This window comes from Rattus norvegicus, chromosome 2 (assembly GCF_021556685.1).
Source record: "Rattus norvegicus strain SHRSP/BbbUtx chromosome 2, alternate assembly SHRSP_T2T, whole genome shotgun sequence".
Lineage (NCBI taxonomy): Eukaryota > Metazoa > Chordata > Mammalia > Rodentia > Muridae > Rattus > Rattus norvegicus.
Genome location: NC_141535.1, coordinates 143,169,261 through 143,195,322, shown reverse-complemented (window position 1 = coordinate 143,195,322; position 26,062 = coordinate 143,169,261). Strand labels below are relative to the sequence as shown.

At 42.9% G+C, this 26,062-nt stretch overlaps 1 protein-coding gene and 1 long non-coding RNA gene across 5 annotated transcripts in view; one reads left to right on the top strand and one right to left on the bottom strand.

Moving 5' to 3' along the window:
• Ankub1 (ankyrin repeat and ubiquitin domain containing 1) overlaps positions 1-22,998 on the top strand; it is a 38,633-nt gene extending 15,635 nt beyond the window's left edge. For 3 of the 4 annotated variants that reach the window (NR_197349.1, NM_001433280.1, NM_001433281.1), the window contains 3 exon segments: positions 3,322-3,436; positions 11,636-12,568; positions 20,701-22,998. Coding sequence is in view for 2 of the 4 variants with exons in the window: in NM_001433280.1 (NP_001420209.1) it covers positions 3,322-3,436; positions 11,636-12,568; positions 20,701-20,830 (1,178 nt within the window). In the remaining 2 variants the exon portion in view is untranslated. 4 annotated transcript variants of the gene reach the window in all.
• Positions 13,847-26,033, bottom strand: LOC108350015 (uncharacterized). The gene is made up of 2 exons (XR_015674732.1): positions 25,938-26,033; positions 13,847-17,034 (listed from the first exon to the last, which is right to left on the bottom strand). It is a non-coding gene; the product is annotated as an uncharacterized LOC108350015 (long non-coding RNA).
• Between the last annotated feature and the right edge of the window lie 29 nt (positions 26,034-26,062).

Below are 26,062 nucleotides of genomic sequence, written 5' to 3'. Positions count from 1 at the left end.
TGACATTTCTCCCACTTCTCCCTTTGCTTAGCAATCCACGTCCACGTTGTTTGGAATTGAGGATCTAAAACCTTTGATATCAATTACTGTCTCCATTTTTGATCAGAGAAAGGGAAACTGTAGGATTTGTCCCCAGAGTGCTACTCTAGTTCTGAGTGCTTGCAGGAGGCTTACGTGATCTGGAATGTAGGACTCACTGTCATTTGTGCTCAAGCAGCTGATAATCCAGTGCTTTAATTAAAGATCAAAAGATAAAACAACACTAGAATGCTTTCTGGAGGGCATCTGTTCACTCACTTCTTGGATTGTGACATTTTAACGCTGGGAAGAATTTGGAAATTACTTGCTTTTCCAGATATATATATATATATAAGTAGTTTCTAAATTTTTCATGATATGTTGAGGAATAGGCATTTGAACATGGGGAGTGGGAGTGAGAGTAATTGAGAGAGAAGATTTCAGATACAAAGTCCAGAGCCCAGAAATCATAGATAGACCTCTTGGGTACCTAAGAGAACATGGACATTGGAGTAAAGGCTCAAAGAGAAGGATGGTGTTGGCTGGGTGACTTTGGCCTGCCTCTCACCGTTCCCAAGGCATAACGAGCATTCCCTAAGTAGCCAGCCACTTGCTTTCCCTAGAGGAATCCTGGTCAGCACGCTGCTCGTTGGAGAACCTCTCCACCCTCTGCTCAATAAACCACCTTTGCTGCTACCCAAAGGGAAACTCTGAATCATTCTCCAAAAGCAGTGGAAAATAAAATTTTGGAAATGCAATCATGTCCAGGTTGAAAAGCCAAAGATTTGAGTTTCGCAGTGAGTCAGTGTACATACTACCTCACACAGAAACTTGCAAAGCTGCCCCTATACATCGGGCGTTTGCAGGAACATGGAAGAAAAGAGCTGAGGACATATCCTCGGTTATAATCCACCTCCAAGTTGGTGTGAGCTGATGGGATCACAAGGAGACATTCAGGAGAATGTGGGTCGGGCTGCACGGGATACAGAACTATGAATGGTCAGAGAGGAGGGATGGAGGGCATTCTGGGACAGGATTGTGAACATACACTAATCCTAAGGAGAGGCTGATTTCTTTTTAAAGATGTATTTATTTATTATATATAAGTACACTGTAGCTGTTCAGACACACCAGAAGAGGGCATTAGATCTCATTACAGATGGTTGTGAGTCACCATGTGGTTGCTGGGAATTGAACTCAGGACCTCTGGAAGAGTAGTCAGTGCTCTTAACCACTGAGTCATCTCTCCAGCCCCCGAGAGGCTGATTTTTATTCATGTTTATGTGTGTGTTTCAGGGTGTGTATATGCCCTAGAAACCAGAAGAGGGTATCAGATCCCTTGGAACTTGAGTAACAGACAATCGTGAGCCACCATGTGGGTGGTGGGAACAGGATTCAGGTTCTTTTTTTTTTTTTATGATTGAGGTGATTTATTAACCCAGCATCCTTTGTTCTAATGCTTCTTGTTGGCAACTATCACCTGTCTACTTGTCTAGTGATCCTGTCCAGATCTCTCTGTCCCTGAGGTGTTAACTTGTGGTCCCCATCTTGGTCCTCTTCCACCATTTTCAGCCCCTCAAGGGTTTGGAGGACCCGGTGGGCCACACCCTTAGAGCCTCTGCTGAAGTGGCCAGACCTGACACATTTCTCTGCCATCGGTAGACCTGGGTCATGGAACCCATCCCCCACCGCACCACCACGGGTTGTGGAAGCAGCTCATGTGTACAACCCATATGGGGCAAGCTCGTTATGTTTATAAGTTTGACAGTGTCCATCCATTCGAGGACTTTCAGCTTCCCAGACTTTTGAGGAAGGCTGCCAGAGCTGTGAGAGCCCCTGCTGGCTAACTTCTTTACAGTAACTCCAGACCATGTGCAGCCTCGGCTCTACCAGCCAGGGGAAGAGATTCGGGCTCTTTTTTTTTTTTTTTCTTCTTCCATTTTTATTAAATTGGGTATTTCTTATTTACATTTCAATTGTTATTCCCTTTCCCGGTTTACAGGCCAACATCCCCTAACCCCTCCCCCTCCCCTTCTATGTGGGCTTCCCCTCCCCATCCTTCCCTCATTACCGCCCTCCCCCCAACAATCACGTTCACTGGGGGTTCAGTCTTGGCAGGACCAAGGGCTTCCCCTTCCACTGGTGCTCTTACTAGGCTATTCATTGCTACCTATGCAGTTGGAGCCCAGGGTCAGTCCATGTATAGTCTTTAGTATACATGGTAAACTAAAGGTAGTGGCTTAGTCCCTGGAAGCTCTGGTTGGTTGGCATTGTTGTTCATGTGGGGTCTCGAGCCCCCTCAAGCTCTTTCAGTCCTTTCTCTGAATCCTTCAACGGGGGTCCCATTCTTAGTTCAGTGGTTTGCTGCTGGTATTCGCCTATGTATTTGCCATATTCTGGCTGTGTAGAGATCTACATCCGGTTCCTGTCAGCCTGCACTTCTTTGCTTCATCCATCTTATCTAGTTTGGTGGCTGTATATGTATGGGCCACATGTGGGGCAGGCTCTGAATGGGTGTTCCTTCAGCCTCTGTTCTAAATTTTGCCTCCCTATCCCCTCCTATGGATATTTTTGTTCCCCTTTTAAAGAAGGAGTGAAGCATCTGCATTTTGGTCATCCTTCTTGAGTTTGCAAGAACAGTAAGAGCTCTGAACCACTGAGCCCCAAGATTTAAATCTGACTTAAATCTTTATGTTAAAGTAAATAAAGTTTTAAATCTTAACGACAGAATCTTTTGTGTCAGAGGATAACCTGCGTGAGTCAGCTCGTTCCTTCTACCACACAGATACTGGGTTCAAACTCAGGCCTGCGTGTTTGACATCAAGCCTTTGCTTCCTGAACCACCTCGCTGGCTCCTTAAATAAATTCTTTACCATTGATTATAAGTAAATGACTGGTGTGTATTTTTATTTGATAAACCTATTCACCCCAAACTGCATAAAATTTGTTGGACAAAAAGGAATGTCTACTTAAGTTTAAGAAGTCCTGGTTTGGATGTGGGCATAAAAAAGTGAGAAGAATGAGAAACTACTCCTAAATGTGGGATTTTTTTTTCATGAAAATTCCCAGCATTTAGGCATTAAATGCACTCACTGAACGGAGGGAAAAGCCAAGGTACATGAGTGTTGATGGGCTTTCCCTACCCAATAAAGGCCTAGCCAGAAATACCTTCCCTGTTTCCTGATACAAAAGCTTCATCTCACAATGCATCTTGCTATATTTGGAGAAAGGTAACATTAACACGTCTGTATGGCTGAGCCACGGTGAGAGACCGGACCATAAACTGTCTTTCTTGATCTGCAGGCACAACACTTCGTTTGGATGTCTGGGATGGATGGAAGGAATTTCTCATGGGATGTCTTCTTGGGCAAAAACCTAAAGTCCAACGCTACTTATCAAAAGAAGGACCAGTCCTCAAGTACGAAAGATAAAACAGATGTTAGATGGGTTTAAGTCACTTTGTTCTAAGCTTCTTCAACCTGAATTCTCTCTATAGATATGGTCGTGGCAAACCAATTCACCTTACACAATTCAGTACGATATTATTTTATAATTATTGTTGTTGTTATTGAGATATTTGATAACTCAAGATAACAAAAGTGTCACCAGGACTGGTAATGGGTTGTAATCCAGGCAGATTTTCTTCTGGAACACTAATTAAATCTGTGGCAATTAGTTTGCTTATCAGTTGGTTGGTTGATTGGTTGGTTTTTCAAGACATGGTTTCTCTGCATAGCTCTGGCTGTCCTGGATCTTGCTCTGTAGACCAGGCTGGCCTCCAACTCAGAGATCTGCCTGCCTCTGCCTCCTGAGTGCCAGGGTTAAAGGCGTGTACCACTATCACCTAGCACATATCATACTTATAGTAACACTTTAAAAATCCTTATCTTCAGGATAAATGTCTTGCCACTCATAGTTTAATTATTTTATTAAGCAGCAATATTTTTTTTTAAAATAATCTGCCAAGAGATAGGTTGAAAACAGTGGCTACTTCTTCCCAAGCCTAGCTAAACTCAACCGTTAAAACAATGTAACTCCAAATACAACCGTTGAATTTGCATTGAGTTATCACTGTAATTACTTTTTAATTAAAAAGAAAGCCAACGGTTTAACCACAGACATTGTTACAAAGCTGCTACTCGAGCTTCAGTGTTTGGTTGTGTTTGAGCTTTGAAGTGACAATGAGTCTAGCTTCTCCTTTAGAGGCCTTATTAAAGAACTGACTTGGCTGCCCATCATTACCTCCACCCAGCCCCTCTGCACACAGTGGCCATAGTTACACCCCAAACAGAATAGGGAGCTGAGCTGCGTTCTCTCTGTGTTCCTCTGGCTTGAATCTCATCTGCTTGAATGAATGTGTTTGCTGAGAACTGGATAAAATCTCTCCTCTCCATGGAGCAGTACTTCACTCTTTTAGCCTTACATGAAGGGAAATGTGTGTCTAGGGCTGTGGAACGTGGCTAGCTTGGAGAAGCTGCTGGGCATTTATTTTTTTGTGTTACTACAACCAGCTGCTACCCGTCTCCCTTGAGCTGTTTGCGATACGGTGTTTTAGAACAGCGCCCTCTTGTGGGCAGTTTAACCATGCTTTACTAAAGGGTAGAGACCAGCAACAGCTCCAAAGGCCACAAGGAGAAAGAAAAACAAACAAACAAAAGCCAAACAAACAAAAACCCCAGTGTGTTGAAGTAGGTATTCCAGAACTATATGCAAAGACCTGGGAGCAAGACAACAGCTTCAAGGAACTGGGTGAGCCATGAGGAAAGGAGGCAATCGGTAGGCAGAGGCTGGAAGTCCGAGACCTCTTCATAGAGGAGTATGAAGGAATTTTGACTTACCTATCAAGTTTTGAGAAGACATTCGGGGGTGGGGAGAGGCAAGACTGATCTTCTTTAAAAACTATAGCTCATGCTGGATGCAAGAGCCCCTACCTGTAATCCCAGCACTCGAGAAGGTAGAGTCGGGATCAGGGTCCTAGCCCAGACAGAGCTACACATGAATTCAAAACTAGTGTGGGTCACAGGAGACCCTGTCTCAAAAGTAACTGATTACGGTGTGTGTGTGTGTGTGTGTGTGTGTGTGTGTGTGTGTGTGTGTGTGTGTGTGTCTGTGTGTGTGTGTGTGTGTGTGTCTGTGTGTGTGTGTGTGTGTCTGTGTGTGTGTGTGTGTGTGTGTGTGTGTCTGTGTGTGTGTGTGTGTCTGTGTGTGTGTGTGTGTGTCTGTGTGTGTGTGTGTGTGTCTGTGTGTGTGTGTGTGTGTCTGTGTGTGTGTGTGTGTATGTGTGTCTGTGTCTGTGTGTGTGTGTGTATGTGTGTGTGTGTCTGTGTCTGTGTCTGTGTGTGTGTGTGTCTGTGTGTGTGTGTGTGTCGGGGGGGGGTACATGGAAGCGCGAAGAAGAGGAAGATGTTGTGTCTTCTATCACTCCCCACTTTAGTCTCCTTAGACAGGGTCTCTCTGGCCCTTCAGCCAGGTCAGCAGGCAGCCAGTCGTACCAACTCTGCCTCTGTCCTCACAGCACTGGGTCACAGGTTTACCTGAAGCACTTTACCCACTGCACCAATATCCCAAACCCTCCAAATCCTGCTCATGGATAGTGTAATGGATGGGCACTATAAGTTTTTTTTCCATATTTATTAGATTGGGTATTTCTTATTTCCACTTCAAATGTTATTCCCTTTCCCCGTTTCCAGGCCAACATCCATCTGACCCCTAACCATCCCCTTCTACATGGGTGTTTCCCTCCCCCATCCTCCCCCTATTACTGCACTCCCCCCAAGAATCCTGTTCACTGGGGGTTCAGTCTTGGCAGGACCAAGGGCTTCCCCTTCCACTGGTGCTCTTACTAGGATATTCATTGCTACCTATGGGGTCAGACTCCAAGGTCAGTCCATGTATAGTCTTTAGGTAGTGGCTTAGTCCCTGGAAGCTCTGGTTGCTTGACATTGTTGTACTTTTGGGGTCTCGAGCCCCTTCAAGCTCTATCAGTCCTTTCTCTGAATCCTTCAACGGAGGTCCCGTTCTCAGTTCAGTGGTTTGCTGCTGGCATTCGCCTATGTATTTGCCATATTCTGGCTGTGTCTCTCAGGAGAGATCTACATCCGGCTCCTGTCGGCCTGCACTTCTTTGCTTCATCCATCTTATCTAGTTTGGTGGCTGTATATTTATGGGCCACATGTGGGGCCATATAGTTTTTCTCTTCTGAATGGACATTCCTTCACCCTCTGTTCTAAACTTTGCCTCCCCATTCCCTCCCAAGGGTATTCTTGTTCCCCTTTTAAAGAAAGAGTGAAGCATCGCATTTTGGTCATGTGTTCTGTGCGTCTAGGGTAATTCAAGCATTTGGGCTAATAGCCATTTATCAGTGAGTGCATACCATGTGTGTTTTTTTGTCACTGGGTTACCTCACCCAGGATGATATTTTCTAGTTCCATTCATTTGCCTATGAATTTCATAAAGTCATTGTTTCTGATAGCTGAGTAATATTCCATTGTGTAGATGTACCACATTTTCTGTATCCATTCCTCTGTTGAAGGGCATCTGGGTTCTTTCCAGCTTCTGGCTATTATAAAAAGGCTGCTATGAACCTAGTGGAGCATGTGTCTTTTTTATATGTTGGGGCATCTTTTGGGTATATGCCCAAGAGAGGTATAGCTGGATCCTCAGGCAGTTCAATGTCCAATTTTCTGAGGAACCTCCAGACTGATTTCCAGAATGGTTGTACCAGTCTGCAATCCCACCAACAATGGAGGAGTGTTCCTCTTTCTCTGCATCCTCGCCAGCATCTGCTGTCATCTGAGTTTTTGATCTTAGCCATTCTCACTGGTGTGAGGTGAAATCTCAGGGTTGTTTTGATTTGCATTTCCCTTATGACTAAAGATGTTGAACATTTCTTTAGGTGTTTCTCAGCCATTCGGCATTCCTCAGCTGTGAATTCTTTGTTTAGCTCTGAACCCCATTTTTAATAGGGTTATTTGTCTCCCTGCAGTCTAACTTCTTGAGTTCTTTGTATATTTTTGATATAAGCCCTCTATCAGTTGTAGGATTGGTAAAGCTCTTTTCCCAGTCTGTTGGTTGCCATTTTGTCCTAACAACAGTGTCCTTTGCCTTACAGAAGCTTTGCAGTTTTATGAGATCCCATTTGTCGATTCTTGATCTTAGAGCATAAGCCATTGGTGTTTTGTTCAGGAAATTTTCTCCAGTGCCTATGTGTTCCAGATGCTTCCCTAGTTTTTCTTCTATTAGTTTGAGTGTGTCTGGTTTGATGTGGAGGTCCTTGATCAACTTGGACTTAACCTTTGTACAGGGTGATAAGCATGGATTGATCTGCATTCTTCTACATGTTGACCTCCAGTTGAACCAGCACCATTTGCTGAAAATGCTATCTTTTTTCCATTTGATGGTTTTGGCTCCTTTGTCAAAAATCAAGTGACCATAGGTGTGTGAGTTCATTTCTGGGTCTTCAATTCTATTCCACTGGTCTATCTGCCTGTCTCTGTACCAATACCATGCAGTTTTTATCACTATTTCTCTGTAATACTGCTTGAGTTCAGGGATAGTGATTCCCCCTGAAGTCCTTTTATTGTTGAGGATAGTTTTAGTTATCTTGGGTTTTTTGTTATTCCGGATGAATTTGCAAATTGTTCTGTCTAACTCTATGAAGAATTGGATTGAAATTTTGATGGGGATTGCATTGAATCTGTAGATCGCTTTTGGTAAAATGGCCACTTTTACTATATTAATCCTGACAATTCATGAGCATGGGAGATCTTTCCGTCTTCTGAGATCTGCAGTTTCTTTCTTCAGAGGCTTGAAGTTCTTATCATACAGATCTTTCACTTGCTTCATTAAAGTCACATCGAGGTATTTTATATTATTTGGGACTATTTTGAAGGGTGTCATTTCCCTAATTTCTTTCTCAGCTTGTTTCTCTTTTGTGTAGAGGAAGGCTACTGATTTATTTGAGTTAATTTTATACCTGCCAGTTTGCTGAAGGTGTTTATCAGGTTTAGTAGTTCTCTGGTGGAACTTTTGGGATCACTTAAATATACTATCATATCATCTGCAAATAGTGATGTTTTGACTTCTACCTTTCCAATATGTATCCCTTTTATCTCCTTTTGTTGTCTGATTGCTCTGGCTAGGACTTCGAGAACTGTATTGAATAAGTAGGGAGAGAGTGGGCAGCCTTGTCTAGTCCCTGATTTTAGTGGGATTGCTTCAAGTTTCTCTCCATTTAGTTCAGTGTTAGCGACTGGTTTGCTGTATATGGTTTTTACTATGTTTACGTATGAGCCTTGAATTTCTGTTCTTTCCAGGACTTTTATCATGAAGGAGTGTTGAATTTTGTCAAATGTTTTCTCAGCAGCTAATGAAATGATCATGTGGTTTTTATCTTTCAGTTTGTTTATATAGTGGATTAAGTTGATGATTTTCTGTATATTAAACCATCCCCGCATACCTGGGATAAAGCCTAGTTGAATATAGGCTTTTGTAGTAGGATCTGATGATTTTTGAATTTCCTCTGAATCTGTAGTTATGTCTCCCTTTTCATTTCTGATTTTGTTAATTTGGACACACTCTCTGTGTCCTCTGGTTAGTCTGGCTAAGGGTTTATCTATCTTATTGATTTTCCCAAAGAACCAGCTTTTGTTTCTGTTGATTCTTTGTATAGTCCTTTTTGTTTCTACTTGGTTGATTTTAGCTCTGAGTTTGATTATTTCTCCTGCCTTCTACTCCTCCTGGGTGTGTTTGCTTCTTTTTGTTCTAGAGCTTTTAGGTGTGCTGTCAAGCTGCTGATATATGCTCTCTCCTGTTTCGTTCTGCAGGCACTCAGAGCTATGAGTTTTCCTCTTAGCACAGCTTTCATTGTGTCCCATAAGTTTGGGTATGGTGTACCTTCATTTTCATTGAATTCTAAGAAGTCTTTAATTTCTTTCTTTATTTCTTCCTTGACCAGGTTATCATTGAGTAGAGCATTGTTCAACTTCCATGTATATGTGGGCGTTCTTTCCTTATTGTTATTGAAGACCAGCTTTAGCCTGTGGTGGTCTGATAGGACACATGATATTATTTCTATCTTTCTGTATCTGTTGGGGCCTGTTTTGTGCCTGATTATATGGTCAATTTTGGAGAAAGTACCATCAGCTGGTGAGAAGAAGGTATATCCTTTTGTTTTAGGATAGAATGTTCTATAAATGTCTGTTGAGTCCATTTGGTTCATGACTTCTCTTTGTCTATGTCTCTGTTTAATTTCTGTCTCCATGACCTGTCCATTGATGAGAGTGGGGTGTTGAAATCTCCTACTATTATTGTGTGAGGTGCAATGTGTGCTTTGAGCTTTAGTAAGGTTTCTTTTATGTATATAGGTGCCCTTGTATTTGGAGCATAAATATTTAGGATTGAGAGTTCATCTTGGTGGATTTTTCCCTTGATGAATATGAAGTGTCCTTCCTTATCTTTTTTGATGACTTTTGGTTGAAAAATCGATTTTATTCAATATTAGAATGGCTATTCCAGCTTGCTTCTTCAGACCATTTGCTTGGAATGTTGTTTTCCAGCCTTTTACTCTGATGTAGTGTCTGTCTTTGTGTCTGAGGTATGTTTCCTGTAGGCAATAAAATGTTGGGTCCTCATTGTGTATCCAGTTTGTTCATCTGTGTCTTTTTATTGGGGAGTTGAGTCCATTGATGTTGAGAGATATTAAGGAATAGTGATTGTTGCTTCCTGTTATATTCGTGTTTGGATGTAAGATTATGTTTGTGTGCTTGTTTTCTCTTTGTTTTGTTGCAAAATGATTAGTTTCTTGCTTTTTCTGGGGTGTAGCTTGCCTCCTTGTCTGGGCTTTACCATTCATTATCCTTTGTAAGGCTGGATTTGTAGAAAGATATTGTGTAAATTTGGTTTTGTCATGGAATATCTTGATTTCTCCATCTATGTTAATTGAGAGTTTTGCTGGATACAGTAACCTGGGGTGGTGTTTGTGTTCTCTTAGGGTCTGTATGACATCTGTCCATGATCTTCTGGCCTTCATAGTCTCTGGTAAGAAGTCTGGTGTAATTCTGATAGGTCTGCCTTTATATGTTACTTTTCTCTTACTGCTTTTAATATTCTTTCTTTGTTTTGTGCATTTGGTGTTTTGACTATTATGTGACAGGAGGAATTTCTTTTCTGGTCCAATCTGTTTGGAGTTCTGTAGGCTTTTTGTATGTTTATGGGCATCTCTTTCTTTAGATTAGGGAAGTTTTCTTCTGTGATTTTGTTGAAGATATTTACTGGTCCTTTGAGTTGGGAGTCTTCACTCTCTTCTATACCTATTATCCTTAGGTTCGATCTTCTCATTGTGTCCTGGATTTCCTGTATGTTTTGGGCCAGTATCTTTTTCCGTTTTACATTATCTTTTACAGTTGTGTCAATGATTTCTATGGAATCTTCTGCTCCTGAGATTCTCTCTTCTATCTCTTGTATTCTGTAGGTGATGCTTGTATCTACGGCTCCTTGTCTCTTGCTTCTATATCCAGAGTTGTCTCCCTTTGTACTTTATTGTTTCTATTTTTATTTTCAATTCCTTCACCTGTTTGATTGTGTTTTCCTGTAATTCTTTCAGGGATTTTTGTGATTCCTCTCTATAGGCTTCTATTTATTTATGTTTTCCTGCGTTTCTCTAAGGGAGTTCTTCATGTCTTTCTTGAAGTTCTCCAACATCATGATCAAATATGATTTTAAATCTAGATTTTGCTTTTCTGGTGTGTTTGGATATTCAGTGTTTGCTTTGGAGGGAGAATTGGGCTCTGATGATGCCATGTCATCTTGGTTTCTGTTGCTTGGGTTCCTGGGCTTGCCTCTCGCCATCAGGTTGTCTCTGGTGTAACCTTGTTCTGCTATTTCTGACAGTGGCTTCACAGTCCTATAGGCCTGTGTGTCAGGAGTGCTGTAGACCTGTTTTCCTGTTCTCTTTCAGCCAGTTATGGGAACAGAGTGTTCTGCTTTCAGGTGTGTAGTCTTTCCTGTCTACTGGTCTTCAGGTGTTCCTGTGGGCATGTGTCCTGAGTCCACCAGGCAGGTCACTTGGAGCAGAAAAGTTGGTCTTACCTCTGGTTTCAGGCTCCTTGGGCTGGGTTTCAACTCTCCGTGAGGGCAGCAACCAGAAGGGCCTGCCCCTCCTTCTGGGTTCCTGTGCGCAGGGGACCCTGATGGCACTGTTTTCCTCTAGTGTCAGAAATGTGGGGAGAGAGTAGTCTCCTCTGGTTTCCCAGGCGTGTCTGCCCCTCTGAAGGTCTAGCTCTCCATCCCACCGGATTTGGGTACAGGGAGCTGTTTGACTGGGTCCGTTCAGATCCAGGTGCAGTCTCAACCGCAGAGCTCCTGCAGCTTGACTGCCCCTATCTTCCAGTTTCCTCTTGGGCCAGGGATATAGGCAAAGGTGGACAGAAGTGGCGTTCTCTCCTGCCCTGCAGTCTCAGGATTGCCAGCACGTCTTGGTGATGAGCTCTCTCTCCCACGGGGTTTGGGAGCAGGGAGCTGTGGGCCGGGATCCAGGAGTATTTTTTATCTAGCATAACTGTTTTGCTGTTTCGCTGACTTACTAACCCTTTGTGCCAAATCTGTTCCACTCATTCAGGTACCAGAAAAGGGTAGCCCTGTACATCGCTGCTTTTCATGGACACACTGAGCTTACTGAGTGGGCTCTGAAGCAGGGTGCGCAGCCCCATGAGGCAGTGGGCGTTCACCCTTGCCGAGCATGGTGCCACGAAGCCCTTCACACAGATGTCTCTAACTGTCCTATTCATGCGGCTGCAGAAGCTGGCCAGCTGTTAATTCTGAAGGCCTTTGTCAACTTCAGTGTCCTGTGCCTGGAATGTAAGAACGCGGCAGGGCAATCTCCCCTGGCCATTGCGTCGAAACACCAGCATAAAGACTGTGTGCTGTATTTACTGAGCAAAATATGGTCCACTGTTTCTTTTCTAAAACTTTCGGTCCCAATGAGGATTTATATTAAAATAAAGCAATGGATTCTCCGAGCTCAGACTCGTCGGTGCCATAAAAGCCAGCCTAGCAGAGCCAGGGTCTCTGGGGCAAAGGTTGGAGACACTGTGATGGTGGATGGTTTCACCAAGCCCAAAATGACTTCCAAGAGCTGGTACAAGGCTGAAGACAAGAGTTGGCATACCGCCCAGAGTAAACTACCACCCTGCAAGCAACAGCCAAGCAGGAAACCTATTGGTTCCTTACCAATGTCACAGCACGACACCAAAAAACAAATCTTCACATTTCCATCCTTAGTAGATGCAAAGAACTTTTCAGAAGTGCAAAGTTATCAACAAGAAAACCAGAAAAAAATCGCTGCCCCGGCTAGAAAAGAAAAGAACATCAAAAATCCCTATCTCCCCCAGGTCCCTCTCCCTCCAGTTTCAAGAGTGCATTATGCACACCCACAGTTCTATTGCACTCCGCCCAGTGGTGATTGTTTGCTGAGGTCCCTCTTCAAGTCTTTCTCAGAGCACAGTGGGAGGACTCCACGGGAGAATGCCATCTACTGCTTAGCTGTGGCAAGGTAATGCTTTCCTTTTAAATATAAGGGCAAATCCTTAATGAGGCAGATCTAGGACAGAGAAATGTTCGTGAAGCCCTACGATGGTGCACTGAGTGATATAACTTGTTTTAAAATGTCAATATTTAATTAGCATCATGGACTTCGTCTCACTGAACCTAGTGGCTCTTGCCAGTAGTCACTTGGGAGTCAGAGGCAGGGGCATTTCATGCCTGGGATTCCTTATAAGATTGTCTCAGAAAACAAAACAGTAACAGAAGGATCTCACCTCAGCCTTAGATCTAAAGAAAACTTCAACTGGCCATATTACCCGGTCCATGTGTCTATCTTTACTCTGAAAGAGCTCAGGAAGGGACACAGGACAAGGAAACTTGAAATACGGGAGGGTGTCATCAAAACTGCCCCCAAGACTGAACAGCCATGAAAGTAGAAGGAGCAAAATAGAACAAATGAATAAATTGAACAATAAAAACTTAAAGAAGCTACCAAGACAAGATTTACAGGAGAGAGGACATCTGTCCTCCGTAGAGTGGTAGTATTGGCATTAAGGTGATGGGATCACAGTTGGGGGATACACAAGTGTATCAAGTGCGCTTTCTTGAACAGTCACCGCCATGGCTGAAAAATGAAACTTCCCATTAAATTATTTATGTTCTATTTTACATATGAGGCATCGCTGAGTACCGAGGTTAGAGCATTACAGATGTATGGGGAGATAGAAATTTAAAACAAGGCTTTCCTTTCTGGACTGGTTTTGTTTTGTTTTCCGTCCTAAGTTGCTGCCCCCTAGTGGTGAGAGTAATTTAGGCTGTAAAATTCAAAATTAAAGATCCAACTTTATATGTCAATAAAAATATTTTCAAAAAAAAAAAAAAAAAGAACCAAAAAAAAATATTTTCAAGAATTAAAAAAATCCAACGTATCTCAGTGTTGTGGCTCATGCCTATGACCCTAATCTCCTTTTAACTGAATCCAGCAAGAGACCATTCACTTTCGATACTTTGTCTGCATTTACTAAACTATGTTCTAGCAAAGAGGCACTAGTTCAGTGGAAAGATAGTATCTTGGTTAATCTAGTTAACACCACGGTAGTTCCTGTTTCCTCTTCTAAACTAGGTTTAGACAAAGGTAAATCCTTCCAGGGACACCCTCAGTCTTACTAAAGGTGTATCCTATTCTTTAATTTCTCTATCCAGCTATTTGCTCAATATATCGCCTATGAAACTAATTTATATTCTGTGTATATTGGTTTTTCTTATTTCTATGTATTCCAATTCTATGTAATATCCCATATCCATTTTTATTGGGAGAAATCTTGGTTGTCTTTAACTTAGAGGCTGTTTTGAATTAAAATACATGATTATTTTTATAATAATTTTTTCATCATATATTATATCCCCACTACAGCTTTGCTCTCCCTAGCCTTTCCCCTATCTCCCATCCCCCATCCCTGATCACCTCCTCTTTCCTCCAGGTCCACAGCCCCGCTCCCCACTTCCTCCCCTCAGAGAAGAGCAGGTCTCCCAGGTATATCAACCAAACACAGCATAACAAGCTACAGCAATACCAGGCTCACACCGTCACGTTAAGGCTGGGTTAGGCAAACCAGTAGGAGGAAAAGGGTCATACAAGTAGGCAAAGAGTCAGAAACAGACCTTGCTCTCACCGTTAGGATTCCCACAAGAACACCAAGCTACTTAACAATAACACATATTCCCAGGACCTAGGTCCGACCCCTGTAGGCTCCCCGATCTCTGAAAGTTCCTCAGCCCTCAGTTTGATTATTTCCTGCTATCTTCTACTCTTGGGTGTGTTTACTTCTATTTGTTCTAGAGCTTTCAGGTGTGCTGTTAACTTGCTAGTACGAGATCTCACCAATTTCTTTATGAAGGCACTTGATGCTGTGAATTTTCCTCTTAACACTGCTTTTATTGTGTTTCTTTGACCCTAGAGAGCTGTTCAGTTTCCATGAGTGTGTAGGCTCTCTGATGTTTCTGTTGTGGAAGTCCAGCTTTAATCCATGGTGGTCAGATCAGATACAAGGTATTATCTCAATTTTCCTGTGTCTGTTGAGACTTGCTTTGAATCTCTCCCATAAGGTGCTGAGTGAAGAAGGTATTCTTTTGTGTTTGGGTGAAATGTTCTGTGGTTATCTGTTAGGTCCATTTGGTTCATAACGTCTGTTAGCTCCATTATTTCTCTGTTTTGTTTTTGTCTGGATTGCCTGTCCATTGGTGAGAGTGGGATGTTGTAGTCTCTATTATTGTGTGAGGTTCAAACATGGGTGCCCTTTCATTTGGGACATAGATGTTAAGAATTGACACACTGTCTTGGTGGATTTTTCCATTTCCATGACAATAAAATGTCCTTCTCCATCTCTTTTGATTAATTTTGGTTTGGCCTATTCTGTTAGAGAGTAGAATGACTACACCAGCTTGTTGCTTAAGTCTATTTTCTCGGAAAAGTGTTTTCCAACACTTTATTCTGAAGTAATGACTATCTTTGGTGTTGGGGTGTGTTTCTTGTATGCAGCAGAAGGTTGGGTCCTGTTTTTTTTTTTTTTCCTATCCATTCTGTTAGCATTTAGCATTGGGAAACTGAGTTCACTGATATGAGAGATATTAATGACCAATGAGTTGTTGTGGTTGTTGTTGTTGTTGTTGTTGTTGGTGGTGGTGGTGGTGGTGGTGGTGGTGTGTGTGTGTGTTTCCCTTCTTTGGGTTTTGCTGCTGTGGGATTATTTTGTTTTCGAGGGTGTAGTTAAGCTTCTTAGGTTGATTTTTCTTTATAGTATTTTTTGTAGGACTGGATTTGTGGATAGATATTGTTTAAATTTGACTTTGTCATGAAATATTTTGCTTCCTCCATCTATGGTGATTGAGAGTTTTGTTGGGTATAGTAGTCTGAGCTGGCATCTGTGTTGTCTTAGAGTCTGCAAGACATCTGCCCAGGCCCTTCTGGCTTTTAAAGACTTCACTGGGAAGTCAGGTGTAGGTCTGATAGGTCTGTCTTTATATGTTACTTGGCCTTTTTCCTTTGCAGCTTTTAATAGTCTTTTCTTGTTGTTGTTGTTCTCTATGTTTGGTGTTTTGATTATTATGTGGCATGGGGATTTTCTTTTCGGATCCAATCTATTTGGCATTCTGTAAGCTTCTTGTACCTTTATAGGCATGTCCTCCTGTGATGGTTTGCATATGCTTGGCCCAGGGAGTGGCATTATTAGAAGGTGTGGCTTTGTTGGAGGAAGTGTATCACTGTAGGGGTGGGCTTGAAGACCCTCCTCCTAGCTGCCTAGGAACACTCAGCCTGCTCCTGGCTTCCTTCCGGTGAAGATGTAGAACTCACCTCCTCCTGTACCATGCTTGCCTGGATGCTGCTATGTTGCCATGCTCCCACCTTGATGATAATGGACTGAACCTCTGAATCTGTAAGCCAGCCCCAATTAAATGTCCTTTATAAAATTTACATTGGTCTGTTCACAGCAATAAGACCCTAACTAAGACACCTCCTTTAGGTGAGGACAGTTTTCTTCTACGAATTTGTTTAAATATTTTTTTGGGTTCCTGAGCTGGAATCCTTCTTCCATTCCTATTATTCTGACGTTTGGTCTTTTCATAGTATCACAGAGTTCCTGGATGTTTTGTGTTAGGTGTTTTTTAGATTTAACATTTTCTTTGACTGATGAATCTATTTCTTCTATCATATCTTCAACTCAACTCCTGAGATTCTCCCTTCCAATTCTTGTACTCTGTTAATGAGTAATTCCTGTTATCTTACCTCGATTTCCCATTTTCAAAATTTCATCAGTTTGTGTTTTCTTTATTGCTTCTATCTCCATTTTCTGGTCTTGAACAGTTTCCTTTGCCTGCTTGTTTAATTTGGAACGGGGAGGCTTGGCATTCTTTGAAGGATGAATTGATTTCCTACAATTTTTTTCATTAATTTCTTTGAGGGATTTTTTTGCATTTCCTGTTTGAGGAACTTTATCATCATCGTAAAGTTGGTTTTAAGGTCTTTTTTTGTGTTCCAGCTGCATTGGAATATTCAGGTCTTGCTGACCTAGTTCTGGTGGTGCCATGTTGCCCTGGCTGTTGTTGACCTGTTGTCCTTACACTGGAGTTTAGGTATCCGGATTTAGGATGATTGTAGGTCTAGGTGCTGACTATTGAGTTGCCTTTGTTGGATGGGTGTTGTTTCCCTACATCTCTGTTTCGTCTTTGGTTTTCTCACCTTTGTGCCCTGGATTTCTAGAAGCCTGTTTGACCTCTGACCACACTGGAATCTTGCCTTCTGGCTGCTTGCTTGGCCTCTGATGCAGCAGGAGGGTCTCTGTTCTTCTGACTGCTGTGACCTGCACCTGAGCTGCTGGAGTCTGCTGGAACTGGGGGGCCAGGTCCTGGCCACCAATACAGGATTACTTCTGTGTCAGTCCTTTGATGATATCAGCACTTCTTCCCCTTGCTCTGTATCTAGGAATGAATAGATAATAGGGTATGTTTGTGGTTGGCTTTTCTAACTACTTCTGATCAGTTTTCTCTGTTATGCTGGGGTTTTTGCCGCTATGTAAGGCTGAAACTGTCAAATAACCAATTCAGTGTTAAGAAGAAAAATTCTAGAAAAAAAATGTTCAATAAAAAGGGTTGGTGAAAAAAGGAGAGCCCTATGAGGGGCATCCCTCCTGGTTGTTTTTCCTCAGCAGTTACTTCAGGCAAATTCATGTTCTGGTTCTCATTTCTCAATAATTTTCTCTTTCGCTTCAACACATTTGTCCCTGCCCACTTTCCATTGCACCTCCCTCAGAATCTGTTTAGTGTTTCTGGGCTTCCGGGGCTCAGAAAGTAAGGGAGAGACCTATAGTCTCATGCCCCTGTGTCCTCTTGTTGGTCTAGTTCACATGTGTCATGGCAGTTCCAGAAGTCAGGGGGTCCATTTGAATCATGCAGGCAGTCAACCCAGACAGTGGATTCTAAGTAATTATCTCCAAATAACCACTATAATTATTTTATAAACACACACACACACACACACACACACACACACACACACACCACACATACACATCTTAACAGCAGTGTGCACTAACACTGAGCTGCTATTTACATGTAGAAACTAAGCAAGAGCCTCATTGTCCATGCTGGGTTAGGTCCGTACACGGAGTAGACACTAGAAGGCCAGTCTCCCAACCCAGGACTCCAGAAAACTCACCCAATACACCATGTAGAAGCACTGGGTGGAGCAAGGGTCGCTAGTGAACTCTCTATTTAGCGTAATGAAAGTGAAGCTCTGGGTTGGGGATTTAGCTCAGTGGTAGAGCGCTTGCCTAGCAAGCAGGAGGCCCTGGGTTCGGTCCCCAGCTCCGAAAAAAAAAAAAAAAGTGAAGCTCCTACAGGTTAATCAAGGATCACATTGCCGCACTTAGCTCAGACACAGGCTAATATAAGCTGGCTCGGTGACTTTGTATGGCTTTTGCAGGGATGGGAGTGACTGAGACCAAAGGTCACAGAGTCTTGGAGTAGAAGACAGTGTAGGGTTAACCATAGGTCTAAGGAGATGTCTGTAGTGTTGAACAAAACAGCCTTCCTTGTTGCTTATCATCGGATTCCAACGAGCTTCACGTGATTCAAAGTCCAGGTCAGTGACTATTCAAATACAGGAGGCCGGTTCTGAAGGCTGTGTTAGAGCACTTGGAAAACAGACATCAGCCCAAATGCTCACCTGAGCAGTCTCTGTGCTTGAGAAGCGACCAGAGCTCTCCATTCTGTTTGTTGGTAGTTCTCCTGTTTCCAGTGTTTTGTGTTTCTTGGTATACACGACCCATAGCATGTGCGAGAATGTAAGAAGAGCCAGGGATTTGATACCAAGGTAGAACCAAGGATGGGTTCTGAACGGGAAGAAGAGGAGATATGCTTCAGAATGAAGGAGAGAGGGCCTCGGAGTGAGTCAGGTGGCATATGAAGAAAAGATAACTACGTATGAGGGACTGTTTCCAGGTTTACAAGTTAATCTTATGGGTAGCACAGATGGGTTAACACACTTTAAAGGATTCAGAGAGACATACCCACTGAGATAAAGTAAGAAGTTAGACACAACATTTTAAAACCTAAAGAAAGGGCTGGATCCATGGCTCAATGGTTGAGAGAACTGACCATTCTTGCAGAAGACCCAAGGGTTTATTTCCTGGCACCTAACTCCAGTTCCCATAATCCAATGCTCTGTTCTGACCTCTGTAGGCAGAAGCCATATATGTAGTGTGTGTGTGTGTGTGTGTGTGTGTGTGTGTGTGTGTGTGTGTGAGCTCGCGCACGCGAGTGCATGCACTATGCATATATACATATGTATGTATGTATGTATAAATATGTAGGAAAACATTCACAAACATAAAATAAAATTTAATCTAATTTTAAACACAAAAAGGCCCATTCTTCCCGAGACAAAGGAATGATTAAGGAAAGAATCTAGGCAAGGTGGTAGAATGGTAGATGATAAAGTTGACTACACTGCTTGAGGACCCAGGGAGAGATTGACAGAAGATGGCTTTGGCAAGGTAGACTATATCTACATTAAGCAGCAACCTCTCTGTGAAGAATTAGTTCTTATTCTTGCCCCCCATAGCATAGGGAGTTAATCAGGGAGACCACACGGAGGTGGGATTTTAGTAAGGTGAGTGGAATAGTCAAAGTATTTGCTTTTGAAAACAAATTGGGGTGGGGGGGGGCAGATATCTGTGAAAAGCAAAACCACAGTAGAGGAAGCAAGCGGTTGTGTGACAAAGAGACAGCAGAGACAGAGAACGGCAGCAGTTAGGGAAGCGGGCAGCTGTCAGTGCTTCCGAGGAAGAGGCTGAATGAGGATGTGAGTAAGGAGAGGAGAAGAGAACAGGGTTTGGTTCTGGCTTTGTAGGTGGGGAGGAGAGCAGAGAACCATGTTAGCACAAAGGTATTGTGAAGGGAACACATTTATGGAGGCTTCAAACAATGTGGTAAATTGTACATACATAGGGGAGAAACATTCCTACTTGCTAACTGGGGGTATAAAACTTAAAGGAACTGTCAGGATGTGAGAGTCATAAGCCTAGGCCCTGAAGTGAGGAGTAAAGGGGGCCGGGATAAGGGCACTGCTGGTCTGTGTACCGGACGGACACTATCCCAGGAGATCTGCAGGGCTCTGGCCTGGTCGGAGCAACCAGAGTTGCACTCTCTGAAGGGACCTCCAAAGATAGGATAGGATGTTGGATGACACCAACATATAATAAGGTGTAAAATCCTTTTTTAAAAAATAAAAATTTTTTATTTTTATTTTATGTGTATAGGTGTTTTTTCTACATAGATAGCTGTGTACAATATACCTGCAGTTTCTGTAGGGGTCAGAAGAGGGCATCTGATTCTCTAGAATCGGAAATGGCTGTGGGCTGCCATGTGGGGCTGGGAACTGAGCCAGGGCCCCCTGCAAGAGTAGCCAGTGCTTTTAACCATCGAGCCATCTCTACAGTCCATACGATCCTTCTTTAGTGATTCTCATTTTAACCACACAAAGTAGGAGCCGTTGTATTAAAATTTACAAGTCTTTCTTAATATAGACCCAGAGTGAGTGTAGTGAAGAATTATTTCCACAACATTTCAGTTAAAGACTGTAAAAAACGAGCTTGTTTTAAATTTCAGAAAGAGAAAGTGGTGAGCGAGGATGTACTACGTACAGTTGCCTAGGGAGGACAGGTAGAAAATATTTCAACCCAGAAAATTCTACATGACTTTGTGTGGCTTTCAGTTTCTAGGCAGGCTCTGAACCTCCAGCACTAACTTGAAGGACTATCCATCCTCCATCATCGTAAGGAATTAGCTTTAGAAAGACTGTTGTTTCCATTTCCCCTCCAACCTGTGTGTTAAGAGAATTAAACAGTAATGAAATTACCTTCAAGATTTCCATTCAGCCACTTTCTGGGAGAGATTGAGCCTCCTTGTGAATCACGTCTTGGTACTCTTTTTTTTTTCTTCTTTTCTTTTTTTTTCGGAGCTGGGGACCGAACCCAGGGCCTTGTGCTTGCTAGGCAAGCACTCTACCACTGAGCTAAATCCCTAACCCCTCGTCTTTGTACTCTTGTTGGTATTGGTTTTTGTTGTTTTGTTTTGTTTTTGTAGTGCCTTTAAAGAGAAGCGATGGCTTCAGCAGTTAGAAATAGCAAGAGTCCTAGCCAAGAGAAGCATTTCTAACCTGACTGTCAAAGGAGGTCCAGCAAAGTCTGAAAACTACCCAGAAAGTGTGCTTTGAAACGTCATAGCAGCCCTGGTTTGAATAGAGATACGGTCAAACGGAAGCTCCAGTTCTAATGGCAACACATCTAATAATAGTTCTAATGCTACACAGCTTCAACCTGAGGAGGAGCATGGTCAACTTCTGTTGAATGTTTAACATCGAACTCTCCTGAACACTGTATTGTTCAACACTCCCCAGAGCAGCAGAACCCATGGAATGAGGATGTATTAAAAGGGTTTATTGGATCGGCTTACATGATGTAGTTTGGATGGTCCAACAACACGTGCCTTCAGAATGAAGAACCGGGTACCTGCTCAACCCAGGAGGCTGGATGATCCCACAGTTCCAACCTGCTGCCAAAGGTGTGAAGGATTCTTGGTCCTCCCTCCACATTAGCAGCCAGAAGAAGATGGGTTTTTCTATCAGGAAAGGATGCAGCAGCAGCAGCAACAACAACAACAGGGGAAATTGAGGCACACAGGCAAGCAGGCAAGAAGCAAAGAGCCCTCTGGGACCTCCTTTACACATGGCTGCTATGGTGGTTTGAAAAAGAATGGGGTTCATATGTTTCAATGCTTATGGTTTGTTGTTGTTTTGCTTTTTGAGGAAGTGTGTCACTGGGAGTGGGCTTCGAAGTTTCTCAGTCTCTCCCTGCCTATGATTCATATCATAGCTCTCAGCTACCACAGCTGTCATGCCCCTCATCAGGATGATAACGGATTAAACTTCAGAAACTGTAAGCCAGCAGCCCCCAAGCACATGCTTTCGTTCATATGAGTTGCCTTGCTCCTGGTGTCTCTCCACAGCAACAGGACAGTGACTAGGAGAGCTGCCAATAGAAAATGCCATTTAAGGTGAACCTACTCACTTTTAAATAACCCACTCCAGAAAGCCCCTCCCATAATCCTCAGCGGCTAACTTTTGTCTAGTTAAACCCTCACAGGTAAGCTTTGGAGACGTATCTCTTAGTCAATTCCAGATACAGTCAAGGGGACATCCAAGGTTAACCAACAGGAATACAGACATCCAAATGGCACCTAAACTCTGAAAAGACAGTACTGTTCTGATGCCAAAATTTACCAATGCATCGCCCATCAGGGGGAATCAAGTCTCAGAAAGAACTCATGAAAAAAACAAACAAAAGCTCTCACCAGAAGTTGCCTGTGGGGTTAGGAAACTAAGGAGGATATAAGAATGGAATTTGGGGGGCTGGCTTAGCAGTTAAGAACACTGTCTGCTCTTCTAAAGGTACTGAGTTCAAATCCCAGCAAGCTCACAGTGGCTCACAACCATACGTAATGGGATCTGGTGTGTCTAAAGACAGCTACAGTGTACTCATTTACATAAATCTTAAAAAAAAGAATGGGAGTTTAGAAGTTTTAATGTATTTTTTACCTTTGTTTTTCCTGATTTTGTTTTAATTCTCTGGAGTTTAAAAGTCATATAAATAAAGATATAATAAGATAACTTTTACATAAAATTCTATATGGCAAAGTCCCTGAGAGTGTTACCAAAAGCCCCTAGGTTCAGACATTTTAACTTCTGCTAGAGCATCTCTTGCTATTTTTTTTTCAAACTGAAGTAAAGCTTACATACAATGAACCACGTGGATGTTACATGTAACAGGTAGTGGGTCTAACTAGGGTGTGACCATGTAAAGAACACCCCAGTCAACCTGTAGTACAGCTGAGTTACCCCTAGGGGTTTGGTTAAGCTGTTGAATAAATCTCAGTCTTGAAGGACAATGCCCTTTGGACATTAGTTTCTAGACAGAAGGTTTACAAAGCACTTGGAACACTATGTTCACTTGAGATCTAATGGTGTATGATTAATTTACATTGTTGCATTTATGAATGGCACTTTTTTTAGGGTTTTGTTTATTTTTATGAGGCATGATTTAATATGTAGTCCTGGATGGCCTGGAACTAATTTTGTAGTCCAAATTATTGAAAAACCTGTGGCAATCCTCCTGCCTTAGCGTCCCGAATGCTAGGAGCGGCTACATGCTAAGAGGCATGAGCTGCTACGCTCCACCTAGTACTAGACATTTTTTTTTATTACTTCCTTAGTAGTTAGGATTCTGTTTGTAGATGTGTCATATTATCTATGGACATGCATAGAAATTTATACTGTCACATTTCTGAGATATTATGAATAAAGCATTTATGGACAGTGTTATCAAAGTGTTTTCTGGATATCTTGTTTTAGTTTTGGGGGTAAATACCTAGGAATGGAATTATTTGATAATAAGGTGAATACAAAATTAGCATCATGAGAAACTGGCTAAGAGTTTTTTGGGTGTCTTCACAATTACACACTTCCACCACAACATAAAAGAGCTTTCATCTGACATGCTTCCCTAACGCTTGCTTCAAAGCCTAACAAACAGGTTCAAGAGTTTCCAAGCAGCTGGCCAGAGGCCTTCTGCCCTATTCAGAAATCACAGGTTGGAAAGCAGAAGTTCTTCCAGTGCCAGCCTCTGACGGTTTTTATAACCCTTGACAGCAGAAGGCAGCAGCAGATGGGCCCGGTAGTGGGTGGTAGCTTCTACTGTTACACCTCTTGTTCTGGTTTCTGGTAAGATTCTTAACCCTGCCAGTGTTACGATCCCTGGGCCGGCCTTAGGTGTTGGACTAGACCTTTAACAAACACTGTCAGCCTCTGACTAAGGAGCTTTTCTCCCCTAAAGCTTGCTGAAATCCCCTGCCACCATGTTTAAACTCCAACCTCTTGCCAGTCATGGTGGGGCATGCCTTTAATTCCAGCACTCAGGAGGCAGAGGCAGGCAGATCTCTGAGTTCAAGGCCAGCCTTTCTACAGAGCAAGTTCCAGAACAGCAAGAACTATGCAGACAAACCTCCATCTCAGGAAACCACAAAAACAAACAAAACAAAACTTTCCAGTTCTGCACCCCTTCACTGCGGTGGCCAACTCATTTGCCCACTGTGCCCTTGCATTCTGATGGCCTGGCAGGGCAGTTTCTAAAGATAAACTTGGATAAACAACTCCAGGAGGAAGAAGCTGCAGGTTTGCATGTGGCCTGAGCAGATTCCCAAACTGCCTATGTAAGCCCCACACATCCCCTTCCTCTATTTGAAAGCACCACCTTCCTCCTGTGCCTGCCGCCCTCACTGTTTGAAATAAGAAGCTTCATTTGTTGAGGTCAGACTGGTCTGTTTTCTGCCTCCTTAAGCTGTTTGTTTAAACTGCCTCAGAAATGTAACGTTGTGCCTCTTCAGAAATCTAACATTACGTGGTGGAATCCTTACCTCTACAAAATTCATGGCTCTCGTATAGGTCTGCAATACCAAGACCCTTGGTGCTACAAGGATTGCAGCTCTTTTATAAGGGAAAAAAGAATCAAGATTCCTTAGTATTGGGCAGTAGTCAGCACTGAAGATTCTAAATAAGCAGGTGTCCAATTCCTCACCCCTTGGTGATAGCCAATTTTGCAGCTCCTGGGGCCAGGGTATTTGAAAACACTGGCTGCCTAGAACTCAAGAACTCTTCCAGCAACCAAAGCCTGCAGCTACTCTTTGAGCCTTTTTTGTAAATTTATTTTTTTTTATTGGATAGTTTATGTATTTACATTTCAAATGCTATCCCCTTTCCTGAGTCATTCCTCTCCCAACCCACCTCCCCCTGCTTCTATGAGGATGCTCCCCCTCCCACCCACCCACTCCCACCATAACACCCTGGCATTCCCCTACACTGGGGAAACAAGCCTTCACAGGACCAAGGGCTTCTCCTCCTGTGGATGTCAGACAATGCCATCCTCTGCTACATCTGCGGCTAGATTATTTCTAAAATTATTTTTATTACATTAGGAGGAGGCAGAGAATGAGAAAGAGGGAGACAGAGTGGGAGTGTGTTTCTATGTGAACACATGTGCCACAATGTGCTTTGACAAGTCAGAGAAGAAATCACAGGAGCCAGCTTTCTCTTCTACCATACGGGTCTCAGGGGTTGAACTCAGGTCTTCAGGCTTTGCATGCAACAAGCAACTTTTACCCACTGAGCCATCTTACCCAGCCAGTCTGATATTTTTAGAATCTTCTACCGCTCTTCAGTTCCTAAGAAACTGGTTATTTTACCATTCTTTTTTTTTTTTTTTTTTTTTTTTTTGGTTCTTTTTTTTCCGGAGCTGGGGACCGAACCCAGGGCCTTGCGCTTCCTAGGTAAGTGCTCTACCACTGAGCTAAATCCCCAGCCCCTATTTTACCATTCTTACCTCTCAGCTCGTGCAGTCACTTCTATGGCTTGATGTTCAGGATGCTCGGCTGTTGTGTCTGTTGCCACTTGGCTGCTTTTATCATTGCTGCTACAGCACTGTATCTGCTTCTAGAAGTGGGCAAGAAAAGGCCACTAGAGAGAAGCCTTTTATTGGGTCCAAAGTTGTAGCTGCAAGAGATACTGTATATAGGGTGGTGATGGGGTTTGTGTGTGTGTGTGGGTCTATCCCTACCTGTTCACCAACTGAGCAGCCAGCTTCTAAATCTGAAGAAATGTTTGTACCATTCGAAGCAAACCTCACAGTAAATGAAGGTATGGTTGGTCAGCATCTTCCCATTTGTGCCAAGCATAGCAGTCCTTTGGCTGGGTAGCCTAGGAAAGCGCTTCCTTTCTTGCCTAAGTGGAAGTGTTCACAGGCTTATTTAGGGATCATAAAGGCTTGCAATAACACAAAGTCCTACACAAACTGTTCAAAGTCACCCTAGTTGGGGCTGTACCTTCAGAAACCAATGCAAACACCTGTGATCATCGTGTAGTTTCTCTCAAGGTATTGTGGTGTGTACAAAATAGTCACTGTGTGTGTGTGTGTGTGTGTGTGTGTGTGTGTGATATGCACGTATATACACAACACACACACACACACACACACACACACACGCACACACACACACACATATACATCACATATATGTCTGGTGTCCATGGAGCTCACAAGAAGGTGTTGTGTCTCCTACAACTACAGTTAGTGATGGTTGAAAGATACCATGTAAGTCCTGGAACTGAACCTGATTCCTCTGCAAGAGCAACAAGAGCTCTTAACCACTGAGCCATCTCTGCAGCACCACATATTACAGTTTTGCGGGATGATAAATGAATGGAAGACTTGTACCTTAAACTCTTCTTACCAGCGTTCACCTCTTCCCTTCACTGCTATAGAGTTAATACTGCGACATCCTGCTCATAGGACTGCCAGAAACCGGAACCCAAAGTATGGGCAGTACCGTCACGCGGGAG